Source organism: Psittacula echo (genome assembly GCF_963264785.1).
Source record: "Psittacula echo genome assembly, chromosome: 5".
NCBI classification, from domain to species: Eukaryota; Metazoa; Chordata; class Aves; order Psittaciformes; family Psittacidae; genus Psittacula; species Psittacula echo.
In genome coordinates, this window is record NC_137739.1 from 48,556,275 (window position 1) to 48,579,931 (window position 23,657).

The 23,657-nt window shown below is 35.1% G+C and overlaps 1 protein-coding gene across 1 annotated transcript in view; it reads right to left on the bottom strand.

Annotated features, from left to right (window-relative positions):
• Positions 1 to 23,028, bottom strand: part of HEATR5A (HEAT repeat containing 5A) — a 69,989-nt gene extending 46,961 nt beyond the window's left edge. Inside the window, exons 1-13 of the mRNA XM_080617668.1 lie at positions 22,879 to 23,028; positions 21,635 to 21,846; positions 16,924 to 17,032; positions 16,254 to 16,403; positions 15,819 to 15,990; positions 13,250 to 13,410; positions 10,542 to 10,797; positions 9,305 to 9,460; positions 8,238 to 8,488; positions 4,927 to 5,038; positions 3,876 to 4,028; positions 2,505 to 2,604; positions 1,631 to 1,744 (exon numbers count right to left, since the gene is read on the bottom strand). Coding sequence (XP_080473794.1) covers positions 1,631 to 1,744; positions 2,505 to 2,604; positions 3,876 to 4,028; positions 4,927 to 5,038; positions 8,238 to 8,488; positions 9,305 to 9,460; positions 10,542 to 10,797; positions 13,250 to 13,410; positions 15,819 to 15,990; positions 16,254 to 16,403; positions 16,924 to 17,032; positions 21,635 to 21,846; positions 22,879 to 23,004 — 2,072 coding nt within the window. The 5' untranslated portion in view covers positions 23,005 to 23,028. The remainder of the gene's footprint in view (positions 1 to 1,630; positions 1,745 to 2,504; positions 2,605 to 3,875; positions 4,029 to 4,926; positions 5,039 to 8,237; positions 8,489 to 9,304; positions 9,461 to 10,541; positions 10,798 to 13,249; positions 13,411 to 15,818; positions 15,991 to 16,253; positions 16,404 to 16,923; positions 17,033 to 21,634; positions 21,847 to 22,878) is intronic.
• Positions 23,029 to 23,657: the final 629 nt, after the last annotated feature.

The window sequence follows — 23,657 nt, forward strand, 5'->3', positions numbered from 1 at the left end:
AGACTTTGAAAATAAGCTCTGCCAATATATTCTTTTCCATTCTTCCCCCACTCTCATACTGCTGTATTACAAACAGGTGGACAACTCTGAGGGTACATCTGTCACACTACTGGTTTGATTCTAAGGCTATTTACAAAGCTTTCAGCAGGGTGATCACTTATTATTTATCACAAACCTTGTAAATTTTTTATTTATTTATTGGTTCTAGAATGCAGAATCCTCAGCTAGGATGCTCACTCACACTGTCAGGTTTTGCAGATCACACTGTAAAACACTGTATATTTTTCAATGAAGTTAGGCCAAGAATGATGCCAGAGAGGGCCTCCTCATTAGGGACTGTAGGGATATGACAAGGGGCGATTGGTTTAAACTTAAAACAGAGGAAGTTCAGGTTAGATATAAGGAAGAAGTTCTTTACTGTGAGGGTGGGTGAGGCACTGGAACAGGCTTCCCAAAGAAGTGGTAAACGCTCCATCCCTGGCAGTGTTCAAGGGCAGGTAAGATGGAGTCTTGGGTGACATGGTCTAGTGTAAGGTGTCCCTGCCCATGGCAGGAGGGTTGGAACTAGATGATCTTAAGATCCTTTCAAACCCTAACTATTCTGTGACTAAATTATAAGAACCACCAAACCCACCCATACCCAAATATTTGTGTTCTATACAGCATCGCCCCTGTAATGAACAAAACAAGTAACTTGCTGTAAGGGATGGAGGTGTCATTTTCAGTTGTTAAAGCCCAAGTCACAAATATATACGCTATGCTTCAAGTGTTATTTACAGACTTCTAATGCAACAACAGCTTTAAGACAAAGGTCAGGGATTTATCCCTGCAAAGATTCACTTGGCAGTTGCCACTAGATGGAGCAGATTATTTCAGTAAGGATTCCCTCTATCATACAGAGGACACAGCCAATTCAGTGCCTGATTGCTTGATATTCTCTCTGCCCTGATGAAATACACTGTACTTCTCTTTACTATTGACAAAACCACCCTGGTTCCTTATTTGAGTCCACACAGTACTCCATGGCAAATATAAAGATGAAAAAGGTATTTAATGTTTTAGTTGAACTGTTAGGCCTGTCTAACTAGATTGCATAGTTATTGGATTAGATTTTAAATACTGCTAGCTATATTCTGCTACAGAAAGGTAAGTCTATTCCCAGATTTTGTTGGAAATTTTCTTTAAATACAATTTTTTTATTCACAATCTGCACAGAACAGACTAATATATCTGTAATATATTTGAAACAGTTAAATGAAATTCAGTGGACTATATACAATTAATTTAGGCTAAGATGACAGCTTTCTGATTTAGAATTCAATGGAAAGTAAAACAGGCATCAAAGAAAGTAAATTATTCAAATAGTTTAAAATCATAAGGTTGTCTGCATTCAAGTTCCGACTGAAAATAGGGCAAATGTCTGTATTTGTAATACGGGGGGAAGAAGATCACAAATACTAGCTTTTCAAAACCACAGTGACTTCACTACAATTTTATTACACTTAAACAGAGGGAATAAAATGTGTTTATTAGAAAAGGAACTAATTCTTGCTATCTGAATATATGTCAAACAAAAATTTGAAAATGAAACCATGGTATTTTAAATGCATTTCTCTTCATAAGGAAATACATACCTTCATAAGTCTTTGGAGGCAATACTGCTAGTAGTTCGTAAAGTTTATGTCTGTAAACTGTTGAAGGTGTTTTTAAAGAATTTCCATATGATTTATTTATTGAAGAAAGCCTTAAAATATAAAAAGCACATCAGTAACGTTAAGGCCTTTAAGCATTATTCAGCACCTCCGGTTTCATTTGTACCACCCTACTGAATACTTTTAAAATCTATACATACTGTAAGTACAGTTTTGATTTGCATTACCAATAGAAGAAGAAAACAATTTATTTCACATGCTCTGGCAGAATGTCTGTTCTCCATTCCCAGTCCTTATTTCTATTTAAAACTAGAAAAATAAACAAAGTTTTCTATTTAATTTTATTGTACCTAGGTTCGTTATAATTAACTTTTTTGTGGGAATAAGTCAGTTAAATTAGAGCCCAGATACATTACTACCTATTCTGCAGGCAAAAGTTTAAAACTATAAAACCCTTTCAGGCTTAACTCTGAATCTAAATATAAAAAATGCCTATGTCTAAAGCATTCTGCCCAAGCATATTCTTGAACTATTTTTTATTTTATAAAAAATGGCCATAAATAAACATAAATGTGTATGCTTGATTAAAAAAGCACAACAAAATCACTAGCTTAACAAAACCATGCTATAATTTTTTCCCTATTTTTTTTTTTTTTTTTACACAATACTGGAATCTGCAAACACATTATCATGACAGCTAAAGCCTTCAGCTGTACTGCTGAATTCCGTACTCTAACTTTTGTACCTTGGAAAGAAAGTTCTCCAGAAAGTGCACTAAATCAAATACAAGAAGATTACTCTGTAGCTTTTCAAAACCAGAATCTCATTTAGCAGTTTAATACAAACACTTACTGTGTCAATAAATCAACAGCACTTGGAAGAGGAGGAAGAAGCCTCTGAACAACTTCATCCGTAAGGAGACCAGCACAGTGTGAAACAAAGCTTTTGATAGCTAGAAAAGGAATTGGATTTTAACTTAGTGTGAGATATCTAGAAGAAAAAAAGTCACATTAGTGCAGTAATCACATTCTTACCTCACTAATCATTTAAAAGTAGAAGAAAACATGCATTTTTTTTTAATATTATGACCAATAATTAAAGAACGTGATAAAAATCTGAAATTAAAAAATTTATTTTTCTAGATGCAGTGTTTTGCTGTCTTCAGCTTGGACATTCATACCCTGACTTTTATTTGCTTCTGTAAATGCAAGTATTTTTTCCTTTTTATAATGAATTGAGTTATGGGATATAACACAACTTCACGATAATTGTAGGAAAAAAAAGGGGGAAGAATCATGATCAGATAATCTACTGCTTGCTTAGCTAGTTTTTATATTTAAAATTAGCTTAATTACTGTACTTTAAGAATTTAACAACTTACATGTACAAAGTACTTTTCATTATTTATGAAAATTGAACTGGAGTTAATTGTTTAGGCTACTTCCAAATGAAATTACTATTGAACTCCACACTTTCCTACAAATTTTAATAGTGAGAGGGGTTATCACTATGCTAGGGTTCACATTTCTGTAATGCAAAGGACCCTTTAGTACTCCAGAATGCATGACTGAAACACATTTGTGTTATATCTAAAGATCACTGGAGTCATCTCTTGGAAACCCAAATTCACAGCATTTCATGATGAAAAATTGCAACCCACCAGACAGCAGCCAAATACATAGCACTCTTTAATGGCTGAGAATTGCAACTTCCTTATTGTAATTTTCACCTGAGTCTTCCCACTCTTACAAATGTGTTTGACTGACTCACCAATTCTACTTTGCTTACAGTAAGTTACCTATTAGGAACAGAACTGCTATTTAGCAAATATAACAGACTGTATAAAAAGCAGAACATCCCCTGGTTTGGATCTTCATTCATTACTATGATAGATAGGCTAAACAAGAGAAGAGAATCAACCTTCCTTTCCAAGCAGATATCATTTACTGCTTGGAAATCAACTGATTAGAAGAGCAAGAGGAAAAAAAAACCAGCTTGGGTTTTGTTTCTGGTTTTTTGTGTTTACAAAAATGAAACATACATATATATAAGTAAATATATATATATATGTACATATATACACACACAAGCTGGGGAGTTAATAAATCCTTTACCATCCAGTGAAGAAAATCAATATGAAGTATCGTTGTTCTTTCAGAAGGAAAAAAAACCAAACAGCCCAACTATAAATATGCAGGGAAAGACACAGTAAATCCTGCTTACCACAAAGAGCACCAGCACGACCTTCCAGTGTTACTTGCCAGGTAAATGAATCTCCTCGTGTCTTCTCTGTTTCTAGGTCTTTAGGAGATGATGGAAAGATGCACTTCCACAGTAACAGCATTCGTGGCAGATGGTGTTGGACAACTGCAGGACCTGTAAATGTTGACAGTTATCATGCCAATGTAAGGTGTAATAAAATTTTATTTTCTCATTGGTTCTTTCTCCTATATTCACAAAATCTTCATAACAGTGAGCAAAATTTCTGCTATTTTCCCAGCCTTCTCATATATAATTTCTCAAATGTTTACTGCCTTGGTACTCTATTTTCATACATAACTACATACCCACTGACACATTTATTAGAATGCCACAAAGCTGACCAAAACATCTGTTTTACTAAACACAGACCCTCTGTATCACCAGCATAAGAGATGTAATAAGCAATAGTGATGTTCAGAAAAGCAAACATTTCTTATAGGTCAATGCACAAGGTGTGTTTTCCCAAATTTAAGAAAAAAACTGGGAGCTGTTGGGCAAAAGTAATAGCTGAAAATATGAAAGATGCTTTAAAAATGTGAACAAAATGGATAAAATACATTCATCATTAGTAATTTAGTGATCACAGTCAATAATCTGACCACTAGTAAATATCAGAAAGTTCTATAAGATTTAAATGACTGACAAGAGGGAAATACAAATTATTAGCTCATTTTGCATTGGAATAGATGTTAAAAAATATTAGTGTAATTCTTCATGACCACAGTGGCATTTGGTTAGATTGATTTTGAAATTTATTGTCTACATTTCATTAATATCGCGCCCACTCACTCACTGTTTTTCAGACTTTGCTCCCAATGAACTAATAGCAAATTTAAAAGAAATAACACTTCTATTTAGAAAGATTTTCTAAATATTTTGATCAATATTTTTGGGGGGTTTTAAAGTACTATTTTGCAGTGGTAAATTAAATGAAACATCAAAAGAATTAAAGTCAGAGACAAAACACAGAACAGCTTGATATAATTTAAGAAAAACTGTAGAAAGCTACTACCTAATGTCATGAGGGCAGCTATCAACAGCCATCCAGCCTGTGTTCGCTGCAGTGAAATGCGACTGTTCTGAGAAGCAGAACACAACAAATCCTCTGCTACTGTCATGATTACCTTCAAAGTTAAAGACAAAAACAGAGCATAAGCATGTTAGTAACTACCATACATAATTTCAATACTATTTGCTGTGATACTTAATTCTATTTCAGTGCCTGAAAACTGAATGCTATCTTTCTCTCATACTCTGGCAATAAACTCAGGCTCATGAAGTTGCAATGACTGACTTCAGTACTAGTCTAGAATGGCTTCAAAAGTTTTGTGAGGTACTGGATGAGTTACCTTGCTGCTTTGTCCCCTTTCTTTTATCAGTAGTACAGTGACAGGTGATAGTTCTCGCAGAACTGCATTGCAAGTATAGAAGCATTCTGATATTTTATGTCACTATGTAGAAAAAGGATAGCATGAGACATGAATTACAGCTCAGAAGCAGCTGTGAGAGGGGTAACAATCTTTTTCTCCTTATTTTAGAATAAGGTCTATCATTATCTCTGTCAGTATTTTAATCAATAAACGGTTTGACTAAACAAACAAGTTATAATAGTATAGTTAAAAATTAATCCTATCTTAGCTTCTCTGCAATAATTGCACATGCCTACTATTATGTGCTACATGCAAGGTGATAATCTGCACTCATACTAAAGCACAAACTACCTAGAGTTTACAAGGAAGAACACGCACTGTGTCTATGGACAATTATGGCTACAAATGCTCAAAACATTCTGCAACTGGTTTGCTTCAATCATGTTTCTCTTACACCAAAAAGTATTTCTTATATTTTGCATTATGTCTGGTCACCATACCAAACTGCTTATAAATTAGTATTACAAGTAAGAAGAGTGATTATCAATATCATTAAAAGTCTCAGTATAGACAACATCCTTCTATCATTTTTTTTACACATTATAACTTATTTGGACAGTATAGACAACATCCTTCTAAAATTTATTTTCACACTTATAAAATGTGTCATGAAAGTTTGCACATGAAAGTTTCCTTTATGAAAGTTTGAAATTTGTTCACTTTCAAACCTCAATATTCTGAAAATGTTAGTTTTCCCAGTTCCATAACGCTATCAGGTGGCTGCAAATGAAGAAATCTATTTATATAGATTCCTGACAGTTAAAATACTTAAGTCTAAAGCAGTACCCTTGTTAAATTATACCACTGAAAATCACTAACAGCTTAGTATACTTAAATTACCTGTAAGACAAACATCCTAGAAAGGATTACATTTAATGATTTATGGCAACTTTTCTATGTAGTAGGATAAATGTCTCATTTTTGAAGGATTTTTTTGAACTGTAAGCACTAGTACAGAATGCTAAGTACACACAAACTCACTAATTATTTTGTTTTCCTCAATAGGTTCCGCCTGCAACTCTAACCACTCTCTCAAAGGAAAATACATTAATATAACACAGCTTCTGTCCAGTATTTCACAGACATACAGTCTGTTCGGTATTTCACTATTGTCTACGTTTGATATTTCCTTTTCAAAACTGCTCTATTTAACACTGGTCTCTTTCAGCTCCCCAGAAGAGGAGCTAGCCTGGAATCTGGCAGTGTTCCTAGGAGAGAGTGGGAAAGGGCTTTTGTCGACTCCTCTGTTCTCCTTCCCTGCCAGTTTAGCTCAGAATAGTGTTTCTCCCACACTTTTCTGTGCCCTCCCATACCTCCTCCTGACCCTATTTCATCCTATTATTTTCATCTAACAGAAATCTTTGTTAACAATTAACTTTCTCTGTTAAATAGAAACTTTAGTTCTGCTTATTTAGGTGTATAGTATTTGAATGGCACTTCTATATAACTGGGCAAATGATATTAATTTTGTTCTCTCCCCATGGTCTTTCAGCAATCATAAGAAAAAAAATTTGAAAGCTAAGAAAAACAAGCTTTTCAGGTGGTGGTTTCTTTTTTTTTTCTAACATTTATAAATTGTTTCATCAGCAGCTGGGTCTTTAAATGTGGAGAACTGTAGCTAGCAATGTCTATTAAGGAGTGGCATGGAACTGTTAGTACTCAACAACAGCTAAAGGGTGGTTTGGAATCACTGCAAGTCACTACAAGGGACATTACTCCAAATGTACTAAAGTATTCCTTTCATCTTACAGAGTTGTAATAATAAACAACTTCACAATCCTTGAATGAAAGTGTGCCACTTCTTCTCTAATGTCCACTTGCTCCAGAAAAGGTATTTTCAGAACTGAGAACGTGTCTACATTATGCAGAGAATTAGCATGTATTGCTGACATTTATGTTGCGTTGTGGTGTTCCAACTGTGAGTATAACTCCATGGATGAAGTTCTCATTGAGATGGAAACAGCTTCTCCTGGTCTGTAATTCTACATCTGCATATCCCTAAAACTTTAGAGCACAGTATGTCCTATCTGTGCTAGCGGAGAGACTGTATCTTGGAGAGGCTGCAAGTTAAACTATGTTAATGCAAGAAACTGGTCGCTGTTATCTTCTGTAAAATGAAATGAAAGCATGTATCTGTTCGACATGATTAAAGATTTCTTTGGACTTGACCAAAGATTTTCAAGATAACACATAATTGCTGTTATTGGTGTAAGCATTGACTAAACTGTACACTGGAGAGTCACTAATAGGCCTGAGAAATATTAATTTGGCTTAATCTGTGGTTGAATGAGTTTCCTTCTAGGAAACTTGTTTCCAACATCACAGCATGCAACAGTCCCTGTATACACGTTTAATCGTGTTTTTAAATATAAACGATCTTTTCCTTTGGCAAAGTCTACTCCAAACTAGCCTTTTATCACCACTAACACTGCTTAAATGACAGCTTTCTAATTCAAGCCAACATCAAACTGGGCCAGAATTGCAGAACGTTTGATCTTGCTGTAAATAATTTAGTTTGAAGTTCTGAAAAATGTAACTCTACTGAGTAAATGTCTTCTCCAGATAAACCTTTTCTTAGGCTGTTCAATATCAGTCCTTACAGCTCCACAGAACTGATCTCTGTTCCAAAACAACAAACCTCTCCTCCAGCAAACTTCCTCATTAGAAAAACATAACAGTATGAGTGGTCATCAGTGACATTTCCTGATAAATTCAAAATCCTGACAAATGTGAGAAAAACACTTGCTTAGTTGACTTATGGTATGCTTCAAAATTACCTTCTCGAGGAAATAAAGTATCTCGTTAGTATACTGGGTTATGTCATAAAGAATACATGCAAATAGTACTGTAAAAAAATAAAAAACTGCCAGTACGTAAAGTATTCAGATCATACCTTCCCTTTTCCATGTGGAATTCCTAAAGGACAGTGTTTTACTGCACCCAGCAAAGCAGCAACAGCAAAACTGTAGCCAGTTACTGCTTCTGGGGAGGATTTCAATGTAGTAAGACGTTCAATGCAACGATCCAACAATAGGGACACATAGGAAGGCAATGCTACTGCAACACAGCGTAAACACCAAGCTGCTGTGAGTCTAACTGAAATGCTGGGATGAAGAATGACAGAAATTACTGCTTCCAGAACTCCTGAAAAATAAAATGCATTAACATACTTAAGAAACATGCAAGCAGATTGTGAAACAAGCAAAAATGTATACAAAGGGCTGCTGAACACACCACTATCCAGTGTCTGTACTTCTCTTTAAAAAGCCCTGTGGATTTTTATTGGGAAATATTTCTTATCAAATTGAAATAGCCAAATACTTTTCAAAAAAGTTACCCTGAAAAGTATCAACATGAAGAAAACCTAACATGTTACACAGTTATCCACAAACATGCATAGAATCTGTAAGTATAACCAAGGAAGCAGATGCCCGCTTGAACACATCCAGAATAAATGCAGCTAAATAAAGGCAGATGAAGACACACAGCTCAAATGAACAGATTTACTGTAAACATTAAGAAGGGTTGGACTTCAAATACAACCATCAACAGAGTTAAATTTTACATGGATTTTTTTGTTTGTTTGTTTTAAATTAATGTACTATTGCAGGTCAGAGAAGATACAGAACTCCTTGGACAATACCTGAAGATTTCGTACAGCATGAAAGCTTACCAACCCCTTTCTTGTTCTGTTTTTGTGTCTTTTTTTGTGGGGTTGGTTTGTTGTTTTTTGTGGCTTTGTTAGTTATGCGGAAGAAAACACAAAAGGATAGAACTACTAAGGAGGTCCAGGTGAGAAGACTGCACACCGAAAGAAATGTTGTGATGGTCAATGCCACACAAAGGAACCTAGCAGATTTGAAAATATTGACTGTCTAGCCATAAGAAATCAGAGAAGATCATGGTGAATAAATGAATGTATTTTGTACTCTGGTTCACAAAATAATTCAGGGGTTGTACCTGTACTGGAGTCTTGTAGTAATGGTGCTGCTGTAGTTCCCAAGCCATGGATGAGACTTCCAAGTTCCTGAAGTGCACACACAAGCACATGCTGACTTGCTGTTACATCTGTTGTACTAATTTTTGTTTCCAAGTTACTGTCATTCACTGCACCATCTGATAACACAACATAGGAAGATCCCCATGAAATCATTGCCAGAATGAAACAAACAGATCAGAACAAAGATTTTGCTCTTGTAAGTTGTTTATATTGCCAAACGAGCATTTATCATTACCATTATTATTATTGACCAAACCATTCTCATAAAGGTTTACCTTCACTGAGACAAGCACATTTCTATTACTCCCATGGATAGTGTGGTAACATCTTTGAGGGCAGGTGAGAAGCTGAAATGAAAACTACCAAATTGCTTATTTTTAAGTGATAGGGAACAACAGCCATTAAGGAGCACGCTATTCTCAGCCTCACTGAAGTGACTTGAAGAGATTATGCTTTCATTTAACTTGCCACTTACTACATAGTGGGACAAAAAAGAAGGAGTGAAATAGTGCAAGTAAGCAAGCGAGAAGGTGGGGTGGTGGGGAATATAAAGGGAGGGAAAAATCTGGAGGTTTTTTCATCTTTTGAGACACAAATAATTATGTCAGTTGAGATATTTAACATTTAGATATTTAAATGGGATACAATAAGCAGTTGTATACCAGGGGATGACTGGTTATGCCCAGCATTCTCTTTCTTTTCCCCTCTGGTGGGAGATGAGCAGCTTTTTTTGGCAGCTGTATACAAGACTTTATCATGCGAGAGAGGTTTTCTCCAGGAGAAATGCTCATTTTGTCAATCAGGAACAAATGCTTCTTTTTTGAACCATCAGCAGCGTCAGCTGCTCTGAACAAGGCAGCAGAATCTGGCTAGACATACATCAGCTTACAATACTGTCTGTATGTTATTACTGCATGTATTTATTACTTTATTTGTAATTGGTTAAAATGATATCACCAGGGAAGAGTGCTACAAGAGACGTGTACTCTTATGATGTGTACTCGTGTGAGTATACACACACAAACAAATAATCAGCTTAAGCTAAAAAAAAAGCAGTCCATTAAAAGCCCTCTACATTATTATGGTAATAAATCAGTACTATATATTCTATTTCTGCAGTCTCTGGATTAGGAAATTAGACAATTACTTAAAAAGGAGAAACAGAGGTCCAAATAGATAATCTTGTTAGACCCATACCCACAACTTTCTTCAGTTTCCAGATGGCCTGACAAATCTCCTTGGCAGCTGCAATTTGAGCTTTTTCCCCAAGAAGGCCTCCTACTGTAGCTCGAAGGATAAATGAAACACAGCGGCGACAGCCGATAACATCCATCTGACTCTGAATAGCTTTAGGGTGAGACTGAGACACAAGATATAGAGTATGCAAAAGGAAGGCAGGGAAGTTCCTTTCAAGCCATTGTGCTCCTAATGTAGAGACAAATACCACATATGCCTGGAAGAAGTTTGAAAAGAAAATATTTTAGAGCAATATCAGCAAGAATGCCACTACCAACTATACTGCATACATTTATTTTTTTAATCTCTGCATATTGCCACAACTAAAACATCACTAAACTGAGATTACTTATACATTTACACAACCACAAATCCCATACATTCTCACCCTCAGGTAGCTGCAAATTTTGTTTTAATCTATTTAAATTATGTAAATTACTATCAAAACTGTACTAGCAATATTGTAGCTTGCTTTTACTGTAAGTTAATTCAAGCTGCTTGCCCATGTTATTTTATCCTAGAGTGTGAGAAATGGCAGTTTACCCTGCACAGGCACTTGTTATGTAAAACATTGTGTTTGGTCCCACTGAATAACAGCTTCCAGCTATTTAACATTCTGCACGTGGAACCCAAATTTAATGTATGAATGCATTTTAAGAACTACTATGTTACAAAACTATAACCCATAACCCTGAGAGAATTTTGTTATTATAGGCTTTGAATTAGGGAATATTTGCCGCCCCCAAGCACTGCTCTTCATGTCAATGAATTTGTTTGCCTTGCAGTGGAGGTACCATAAAAAGACTACATTTGTCACAACAAAGACAAAGAACTCAGAGTCACTTTACAAATCTAATCACAAGACCATTTATTTTGCCACATAATACGCTCCCTTACAAACGCTTTCCATGTGCACGTCTTGGATTTTTTAAATGGACAGATGTGTTACCATCAAGAAAAGGGAATATAAAAAAAGAGAATAGGAAAATGAATGCACAAAATTCCTCATAAGAAAGTCCACAACTTGTACCCATATCAACAAACTTCTATATTTGCCTTATATATACTTTGTCTCATGTCTAATATTAACAACAAAATTATTCTCATAAAAGAAAGTGAAGTACTACAAATGGAGAAATCTATTATTAGATCCTGTTAGCATCTAATAGCTTGACAAATACTACTTAGACTTCGTAAAGTACCAGTACATTACCCTTGTTTCACAGATCTGAAAACTGAGGAATTTAACAGAATAAATAAGACTTGCGAAGGGTCATACTGCCATGGCTACATTTACAACTATATCTTGAACCTGGCTTTGTCGCGAATAAACATAAATTCTTCTTCCATATATATGAAGTAAACTTCAGTGGTTTTCTTATTTTTTAATTTATAATAAGCTGCAATTCACATTGTAATTAATACATTTTACAACTGCGAGTGTTTTCTACTCACAGGCACTGACATATGCACAATTTCTCAAGTTTTCCTTAAAGAAACGGTGCACTATTTTAACTAGTTCTGGTAGAGTTAGAGTGTACTGTCTAGCACGGGTACTATTGTGTTAACATAGAAATGCATGAAAAAGGAGACAACCTCCAAAAAGCAGTACAAATAGTCAAACCAGTGAACTATCTACTCCTGGAAAACTAATAAAATCACCATGTATACAGAACACCCCAGGAGTCTGGCATGCATTTTCTAGGCAAATAGCTGTCAAGGTATTATTGTTCCCCAGCTTTTCTGTCTCTCTGACAGAAGTTAATGCTTCCACTCAGCATGATCTGAGCATGGGAGACAATTTGTGAGCACCTTCTAGCTGTTTCAGAGCAAAGTCTGGCAGCTTCTATCAGTAACTGAGGCTAATTTACAGATTTTTTTTGCACTGCAGAAGTTGAAGTGAACTGAAAAAGCCCTTTCTTTTACTGGAAAAGGGGACGTATCAAATAGCTGTGGGGACTGTAATATATTAAAATACTACAGCTGTTTGATATGTAAATGTCCATCATGACCTTTAGCCTTGATCCAGAGGTTTAACGTTTTAATATCTAGGTCTTACCATGTAAATGTTGTTTAAAATACTATTTCCAGAAATAAAGTCAATCTGATCTTATCTGAAAAATTTATCCTGTTTTTACCAGCATGCACTATATGGCCTGACTCCACTCCTGCTCTGTTAACAAGATTCCACCCTCTAACTGATCATCCAGGAATACAGCAAAGCAGATATTTGGGGTCTTCCCCACTAAATTCTGTTTCCCTTAGTTTTCATGCACTTACTCATAGCAAAACCATTCTCTCAGAACAGGACTGGGAATGTCCCTATATAGAAGGAAACTATTCCCTACGTAACTTCTCTCTTTCACTTTTAGACATAAGGTATTCAGTTTTAAATTAAATATTTGAAGAAAGTCCTTATTTATATCACTTGAAATTCAGATCACATGCAGCTTTCAGAAGTAATACATATTTAATTTTGAAAAATGCAAACTGTCAGGTAAACAATAAGCAACAACAGAAGTTTTTTTATTCTAGCATAACTCAAGATGTAAATCCTGAAAGTACATACATTTCATCATGGATACAAAAAAGGATGAAATAAGAGATACATGGAGAGCAAAGCAGCTATAGGAATTTTTAGCAAAAAATCATAACAACGTAATCCAAACCTGAGTGACTCCAACTCTAACATCTCTGCTGACTGAACTAGTCCCTTTCAACATGTCGCCACTGGCTCGTAGAAATCCACAACTTCCACGCAGAAATCCAGTTCCCAGTAGCTCCATCACTTCTTCCAAAGAGATTCTGCGGAAGTTATGCCTGGTGGATGCTAAGAATAGATGGAAATCTTTAGAGGAACAGCTCTGTACAGCTAGTTACATTTTTGAAGAAAAGTTTCAACTCTAGCTGTTTTAGAAAAAAAAACAACTTGCACAAGTTCAGTACCAAATCCAAATGCTGCTTGAGCATAATTTCACAATAGAAATGAAGACATTCTCGGACTCAGTGTTCCAGCAAACCCACACATTTTTTCAAGTTTTTCTGATTCAACTATCTTTAAATAGTTTAGGCCATCACCTAATATGTCTACATACATTTACCCTTCCATCTAAATGCCCTTTGGAAAAAAGGTCAGTATGGCCTATTCCTACCACCAAAGGTTCACAAAAGCCCTAACTTATTCCAGTGTACCATCAAAGACAACCCTCTATTCCAAAACAGATTACCTTTCTGCTGCGCTTACCAAGACAAGGACACAGCTACAAGTTCTCTCAGAAACAAAAGTATCTCACTTTAGTATTAAATTAGCCCTACAAAAGAATGAGAATAATAGGATACGTTTATGACCTTCTAGGAAAACTATTTATCGTTATTTCCTATTCTGTTGTTTTATTTCTTGTCAGAAAGTTCATTTGAAATACATGCTGGGGCATGTGAGTGCAAACAGCATGACAACTGCACACTGTGCAAACTAAGTGGCCTAAAATTTTCAGTGCATTTTTCATTCTCTTCCAAGTATTGAAATGGGAAAATGAGAGGATTTGAAATAATCATGTCCAAAGAAAACCCCAAAACCCAAACAAGTATCAGCAGGTTATTGAATACAATACAGAAACTTCAGAACTACACACTTCTTTATGCACTGCTTCCTCCAACTCTTCCGAAGCCTCTTCTAGCCCCACCTAGCTTATGTCTCACTTAGCTTTCTCTTCTTTTTAACTAAAAATAACTAAAATAAAAAAGCCAACCAAACAGTTGACAAGCTTCTTATTTAACCTTATCTTAGCACTTCAAACTTTGTAAGCAATGTAGCCGCATTTCTGAAGAAAAGTACTGAGTCCATAAAGAGGCCCAGTATTTTTATTTTTTTTTTTTACTTTATTGGGAAAAGATAAATACTGATTTTTTCTGCAACATAATAATTCTCTCCAAAAGATTCTTAGAAAAATACTTTAGAAATCAAGACTTCAGAGTCTTTAATGAAAATCCAGAGTCTCAAGAATTCTGAAACGCAGGAGCAAGTCTAGAGGAGGGCCACAGGAATGATCAGGGGGCTGGATCACCTCCCATATGAAGACAGGATGAGAAAGTTGGGGCTGTTCAGCCTGGAGAAGAGAAGGCTGCGTGGAGGCTTCATAGCAGCCTTCCAGTATCTGAAGGGGGCCTACAAGGATGCTGGAGAGAGACTCTTCTTTAGGGACTGTAGTGATAGGACAAGGGGTAACGCATTTAAACTTAAACAGAGGAAGTTTAGGTTAGATATAAGGAAGAAATTCTTTACTGTGATGGTGGTGAGGCACTGGAATGGGTTGCCTGAAGAAGTGGTAAATGCTCCATCCCTGGCAATGTTCAAAGGCAGGTCAGATGGAGTCTTGGGTGACATGGTCTAGTCTTGGTTTAGTGTGAGATGTCCCTGCCCATGGCAGGCAGGTTAGAACTAGATGATCTTAAGGTCCTTTCTAACCCTAACTATTCTGTGTTGCTATGATTTTAAGTTGGGCTTAAAGGCACGTAATGTTGTCATTTGCTGCTTATTGCACTGAAGGTCTTCTCTGATGCCATTAAAAGCAGAACACTCTGAATCATACTTATAACAAGATGCAGGGTATTTTGCTTAGATTATAGTTAGATATTTAGCTTTGGGCTCCTAAGATTGGACTAGAAACACCCACTCTGAATGACACTGAAGACTGGAGTTGTTAACTTTGTACCAAGATGCTTCAACTAGATCAAGTACTGTCTGTCAGCAGAAATTTATGTGGCCTGTTAAGCGAACAAAAGTACACGCTCATTTCTGCTTCTTATCACATTTGTATTGCTACACAATCCAGATGTGGAAATTGATGATTGTGGAAAAACAGCCTGAAGATATCCTTAACTCTTTAGTCTAACAAAGAGACAGTCTCTCAAGCCTTATTGTTTTCTAAGCTGTTTAATGCAATCCTGCCTTTAAATTCTTGAGGCTACTAATTCCTTTCCATACAATAAAAATCTTACAACAGAGAAAAAGTTTTACCAATTGTTTTTCCTTGTTTATTATAAATGCTTATATACATTAACACAACCAAAACCACAACACTTCACAAGAAAAATGTTACAAAACAGACCAAACCAGAGAGATGACCAGCCAGATGAAGCTTACATTGTGATTTTACTTCAGGCTTCAATAGAACTCGAGAGTTTCTTATCATCTAACAGATTTTTACAGATGAAGAATCAGCAGAGCACAAACTTTACCTGTTGTCTGTTTAGATGTTAGAGCTCTAGCCAATACTGTGCCTAGAAGTTTTGAAACTGCTAATCGTACATCATAATTGGAACCTTCAAAGGATTTAAAACACAAGGTCACAACACTATCCAGGTCTGTACTCCACATAAATACTGCTTCATTCTGAAGTTCAAGAAGACACTAAACAAAAAAGGGAAATAAAAATGTTTTGACATGGAAAAGCACTCAGTAAAAGTTTTAGTTTGCTACAAAATACACAAAGTTCTCCATATCAAAAGAAGCATGTTGCTACATACTAAAAAAACTTGATTTTTTGCTGCCAATGCAATCTCAAAGAAATAAAGATAAGTAAACAATGTATTCACTGCTGTGCTTGTAATCCATTAAACCAGAATTTTATTTAGGGATCTCACTTGATAAAAAACACAATTAAAGCACTTTACCTTTGCAGCAGCACAGCGGACTGCCATGGATCGATCTGTCAAACAGGATCGAGCAGCTTTGTAAATATCTCTATGACAGGGGATAGCAGCAGCTCCTAAGCCATTTAATATATTTTGCAAACTAAGCATGATCTCATAACGACCTTGAGACTGAAAAATTAAAAAAAGAAATGTTAAAGTTCTGTAACCTAAGCTCCTTGGAAATATAAAATGGCAGCTACTGAAATAAGTAAACAAAGATTTGGGTCTTTCAAGCTTTTGGAGATCTGTTTACGCTGAAGTGAGTTAAAGCAGGTAACTTGCTCTATAACTCTATAAGCAAGTGAAAACAGTAATTCTTTTTTCTACTTGAAAGTACTCACTAGCACTCAAAACATGAAGTACAAGCTGGAGCAAAGATCTTCTTACTAATAAGGCAATTAGATTTTCTAGTTTATCAAGTTCTTTCATGAAATCAGATTGAGAAGAGCTATGATCCATCCTTTTATAGTCATAACCTATTAGCTCTCCAGTAATTCTTTCGAATTTAGACACTGATTTTTATCCTATGACTTTCCACAATTCTTTCATACTTTGATATCATGCACTTTCTCATATTCATTGGTCCAGCTACCAACAGTACACATCCTATTATTTTTCTAATCATTTTTTAAACATGCTGTTCCAATACCTCTGCATTCTTCATTGCTTTAAGCACATTCCCAACGGTGTCAGTAAAACTGTTTCCCAAAATTCTTCCCAATTTTTTGTATAAATAGCCCAAGCATACCACCGCAGCACTAAAACAAAAGCAAATCCAAAGATGCGTGAAAATGGATGCAGTAATAGATGAAAGGGGTTAGGACAACTAACGTAATCAGTGGGCAAACAACAAAATAACAAAACAGAATGTCCCAAAAATGTTAAGTGAATTATCAAAAGGAAAAGAAAAAGAAAAAAAAAAAAGGTCTGTGTGTGGCACATGGTATAGGAGAAATGCAGATACAAGGGTTGGAAAAACAATTTGGACAATATAAGAATTCAGGTAATATAATCTTCCAAGAAATTTTATTATAGGAATACAATTTGCATATCCACCTTTAAATCTTAACATTAATTTCTATCTAAGAAATTGAGCATGCCCTGTATCATACAGCCTATGGCATTGTGCTATGGCAGATGCTGCTAGAAGTAGCCAGGGACGGGTTTATTTATTACTCGATGGTCAATAGTAGGCTGTAAATGGTCTAGCAATTAAAATTCTGGCATTTATGTATAACAATATGCAATAAGGAAACACCTTGAAGGAAATAAAACCATAAGCTCATGTCCTTTTCGCTACACACAATTCTGAATTTAGTTTCCAACTGACAACTGGACTCTATGCTCACTGCCATATCCTTTAGCAAAAGCAAAAATTACTAAATATTGAGCAAATAAAGAAAGAGCTGCTTAATTAAAGAGTATTTTCCTTTTAATAATTAAGGAAAACCCTTGGCTTTTGTATTGACAGATCTAAAACTAAACCAATTAATTTTATTCATATAAGGAAAAAAGAAATTGTATCTTTAATCAGCTTCCAGCTCTTTGACCAGATTTTCTTAAACATGCAGTGACACTGCTCAGCACCTCATTCAACAAAGCAACACTTTACTTATTCCACACCTGAATTCAGGTTTCACATAAAGAATTTTAAAACCACATACTGAACACATTCTTGATTAGAAAAATGCATTTATTATTAACAGTAATTCCCTAAATGACAAAGCAAAGAAAAAAAAAAAACAAACAAAACAAAACTGGCATTCTTTATCTCTTATCATACCAAAATCCTATTTTCACTAAAGCAACATTTTTCATAATTACTTTTATCCAACTCAGTATACACCAACAAGTTTAGATTTTAATACTGCTCATGGTGTGGCTGGGCATAAAATTATAAATGTTGCTAGTAAATTGATCATCTGATGGTCACAGATACTCTGCTTAACAAGCCTTAAAACTAAATAATGTATATTTAACATCATAATCCAAATAAGGACTATTTAACAAGCATCTACAGAAAAAAACCAAAAACCAAATCATAACTACCTTATTACATCATGGTATAACCTGCAAACACTCTTACATGGTTGGCTGTTCTGACCTGCTTAAGTGTTCTATGAAAAAGTTAGTCAGTGTTGAACAGTGATTTCTAGCAACAAAGTGGCAACATTTGTTGATGAGTAACATATAAGCAACTAAAGATGAGAATCCAACTACTTCCACGTATCAATATTTAAGTTCCTATAAAAGTTAAAAGCATAGGACTTTAGGAAGCTCTTCTTATTGCCTTCTAGAATTTTACCATGCCTATAGTTGTCCATTTGCTTTTCCCCACAAATGCTTCTTCACTATGTCCAAACTATATTAACTATTGAGTCACTTCATCTGTCAAGTAACAAGTAACAGCCACAAGTTTCTAAGGAAGCTTGTAAATTTAGTTTTTTGCAGGGAAAAGCTTCCCTGTGTTTTTCCCTCCCTGACTGCATAGCCCCATTTTGACATACAACTCCCTATATGAAGATACATTTGTTTTCTTTCAAATATTGCCTTAGCAATTGTACTTGGAGAGGTACTAACAAAAATGCAGACCTAAAATACTTAAACATGTGGCAGAACACCACTGATATCAGCTATTAAAGTCTGCTGACCAGCCAAATGCTTTCAAAATGCTTATGATTTGAAAGCAACCCTAGCAGACATTTTAAAAAACTTTGTAATTTGAAGAAAAGTAAGAAGCTGTACCCACTCTATACAATCTGTTTAACTGATCTGGTATGTCATTCACATCACACTCAATTTTAGTAGATAAGCACCTATCTAAGGTTCTGTTTAAAATGCTTGCCTAAAACATTTAAGTTTTCCAGTTACGCAAAAAAAGAAAAATTACAATTTATGGGATAAGAGAACAATTCACTATAAACTGTATTTAAAGGAATTTTCAGGTGAATCAACACATTGTGAACAATGACAGCTGAGTGTTGCTACCAGACAACATGGGCATGTATGCTGAATAAGGACAGATGGCAAACAAAGACAACACTTCAGTCATGATTTAAAAAAATGAAAAGAAGGAAAAAAAGCAGTCTTTCTTCACTGATCACCAAGTATTCACACTTGCCACCCAAGATGAAAGGTCTTACTCAATAAAGAGTTCTGATCATTCTTCTATAGCCTGTTGTCTCAGTCAGTATTATAAGAAATCCCATTTCCAAACTTTTTAAAGCAAACCATATTTTACCGCTACCCTTTCCTCCACTTTCTCTCTTATTTCCTCTCCTCACTACTGCTTACATACCCAACAGGATTCTGAACACTACTACCTCTTTCTCTCACAGTTACTTCGCTGCCTTCTAACTCTGGGTATCTGCCATTTCTGTCTGTCTGTCTGCCATTTCTGCCTTGCTGCCCATGGACTCCATCATCCCTTCTTGCTATGCTGACAACATCCCACTTCCTCCAGTGTGGCATCTTGCAGCCAAAGCAATGAAGACTGGCAGAGTTCTGTTCCACACAACAACTCACCTATAATGTTATTGAAACTCACTGCTGAGGAGCTGGAAGTAGCAGTAATTCATTTTGCAAGACTAAGACCTTCTATAGCAACCTTATTCTTAACTCATAAGACTGCACAAGAGGTCAGTTGGAACAAGAGGGAACCAAAAAAACATTGTGGTACTGTAAAATACAGCTGACTCCTTGCAAAAATCTACTTTCAGGAACCTTCACTTGGGTTGTCACAAAGAGAATTATCATGTGAAGCAAAGGAGGAAGGCAGATTCTACTCTGCTTTGTAAACTGTATAATTAATGCACAATGATGTTTTACTATCTCTACCTTTATTTTCAGTTTTTTTCACTATAGTAAAAGATGTGCATTGTTTCAGGAATAAAGGTTATTCATAATGTTTTGCACCTTTAGATTCGGTTTCACATCCTGCAGTATGAGCACACATTTCTCTGTTCTGTTGGCTATGCTTTAAGCATTTAGTTACAAACATTTCAGACGTTTCTAACTATATCCACTTTCCCAGCTGGATTAAGAGATGTGCTCTATAACTATTTTGTACCTGGAGTTATGCTTGTTCATTTCATTGCTCTTCCTAGCACTATTACTACCTTCTCTGTGTTTTTCAAACAGCTGCCCTTGTAACAGTGTTAGCCGTTGCTGGTATTCTCTCCGGTCTGATTTTCAGTTGTCTGGCTGGACATCACCAGCTGTCTTGTTCATTTTTGGTTCCTGATGCACACATACAGTATCTGAAACTATTATGTTCTTTATGTATCCTCTGGCAGTGAACTCAGATGCATTATGGCAGGTAAAGATTTTTTTTCTTTAACTAATATTAATTAAGTTACATTTGAAAAGCTTTCTTCACCTTTTTTCAAATAATCGGTGCTTGTTTGATGTCCTGTAAAGCATGGTTTATTCAATATGACAATACATATTGCAGGCTGGTTCTGTCCCTTCACTGAACAAAAACATAAAGCATAAACTGGCCTCAGTTTACTCTATTACCTTAAAGCACACTATGGTCATTATAGCCCTGAGTGACAACATTGAGTTTAGCATTCCTACACTCCTAAATAAATTAATTTAGCTTAGCTTTCAAATCACTCAAGGCATTTATTTCCAGTGGTTCCAGTAAATAATAGCTAGTTAGGTATGTCAAATTTTGTTCTAACATATACAACCTGCACTGACTCCCATCAGCCACCAAACTGCCTCTGTTTAAAGCTTGAAAACTAATGTGATTTTAAAGTGTTTGAGTGTAATTGATTTCATGGTATATTTATATAAATCATAACAAGAAACTTCTAAATAAGGAAGAAAAATATATTTTAAGCTTATTAAACTTTCAAGGGCAATTTACATTGTAAGGTATTTACCTGAATTTCATCCCCCCAAACATGCAGCTGAACTTCTTACTCAGAACTTCCCAGTAAAGACACAGAAAGGAATATATAAAATGCTACCAAAGTACTTAATCACTCATAATGCTACCCCAAAGGCACCATATACTAAATGATTAAAATAAAATTGGTTTAATATCTAGAGAGAAGGAAGCAATTTGAATTTGCCTTCAGATTAAGTCAGTTTCTCTTCTGTAACAGTCAAGTCTAAAAATTTTAGAGATGTAATACCAACGAAAAAATTACTTTTCACAGCTGTGCAACACCCACAAGAATGATTCTAACCAGGGACGCTCCCAAATTCTACATGCAATATGACACAAAGCTCTACGGGACAGCGGGAAGAAATAAGGGAGCACACCCTCTCCTTCATTAACTTCTCACCATGTAAATCTGTCTCTCTTGCTATTACTGGATTTGAAGTTTGGGGTTAAAACAAATACTTACAGTTTTGTAGGCAGATAACTTGGTGAATCATCTTTACTCCGAATGAGTTCATTGCATTTGTCAATTGTTTGGTAAACAGAAAAAGTGTCTCCAGTGCTATAAAGTACAGCTAAATTCTTGGCAACAAGCCGTCTGGTAGGAGGTCCTGGTGAATTGTTTAATAAAGAAGTCAATTGCTCAACTAGTTTCTTCTGATTTTCCCTTATATCAGCCTGGAAATAAAGATCGGTAACCAGTTAAACTTCAGTTGAATTTAAAAGTTAAAGACAATTAATGCTGATTATCTTTATTTTTCATTATTAGAATTCTGATATTACATTCTTAGTTAAAAATGAACATTTTATTGCACTTTTCTACTTAGAGAAAAGCCACCTCAAATATGTGAATACTTTATTATTCTTTAAAAACAAACCAAACAACAAAAAACCCCAACATTTTTCAGAGCATAATTCTTTCTAGTAGCATTTCAAGTGTATTTTCACCATGGCATTTGTATAATTATGTCTTGCTAAAACAAAACTGTGTTTTCTTGCTTCTTTTATGCTTGTTTTAAAATAAAACAATTCCTAGAAATAATAGCAATTTAAATAGTAAAAGAACTTTAGCAGAGTTTCAAGAAGTTGAGCATTAGAAAGAACTTCCCTTAAAACTATCATCTACTTTAGTCTTATAGAATTTTTTAAAATTTTTTTTAAGAAAAAAAAAGCATCTGGCACTGTATTTCATTTGCATATTTTAACACAAAGAACATAACTCTTACATAGTATTATCTAGGTTGCTCTACTGCTACATATCCACATGTCCTACTTAATATGCACTGAACAGTGAACCAAAGTTGGCTGGAAACATATTTTATCATTTGACTAGGAAAATAAAAAAATAAGAGAAAAATATTACATTCTTGCTTGCTAGAGAACTACGAAACAATTGTGCCATGCTAGGTGGAAGCATGACTTCCATTCTTTATCATGAAGTTGGAAAATCTTGCAGTAATTATCTGAATTAAGAGAAAGAAAAAAAATCCTTTCACTGGACAAGTGGCTCTGTCATCTGAAAGGCTGTGACCAAAAACTTGTAATATTTAGAAAGCTGCAGCTAACACAGAACATACTTTCATTGCATGTACATGAAAAATATGAAGCAAATTATACCCAATAAAGGTCTTTGCTTTAAAACAAAATAACAAAAATAACAGAGAGAAATAACTATAATGTGCTTTTCTTCTCAAGTCTCATTATACTTACTCTGCTAGTCACTGGTAAAAGTTTTTCCAAAAACTGTAACCATTCAAAAATGAACTCTGCTTTTTGAAATTCACCGAGCTGGTTACATGCTTCTTCATTAAGCAGTAAACTGTGAGCTAACTCCATTCCTTGAAATTTTCCTCAAATCTCTCCTCAAACACTGTGGAATAAAAAACCCCAACAAACTGCCACAACTTGCTAACCAGTCAAGTTTGCTTCCTCATTAATATCTGGTGACTGAAGCAGAAATTTGAACACCTAAACAGAAAAACAAAGAAACAAACAAAAATCACCAGAGAGTCAATAATCATATTATATTCAGGGTTGGCTTATTAAAACTAAATTTTCGAAGAAAAACATACAAAAAATATAAAATTACACTACTTTTATTCAGGTAGCTTTAGTAATAATGGTTTTGGAAATGAGATAATGGTATTAATGTAATATGTCAATTAAAAAATATACTTCAGAATATATCAGAGGAGTTCCCACTGAACTATTATTCTTTCTTCTTTTTTTTTTTTTTCTTTTTGCATAAAACGAGGTTTTCTAATACTCAATCATGAATATACCTGAAAGTAATGACCAACAGGCCCCAAACATAATTACTTTTACTCTCTAGAACTAAAGGCAGCAACGGCAATAACCTATAGCTAACAAACTCCTGTTAATTATACTCATAAATATAAATGCTAATATATTATTCTATTACTTTATGTATTCTCAATGCCAAACAGAGCATAAAGAAAAAGTAGAATTTCATTGCTGAAAAAACCTCT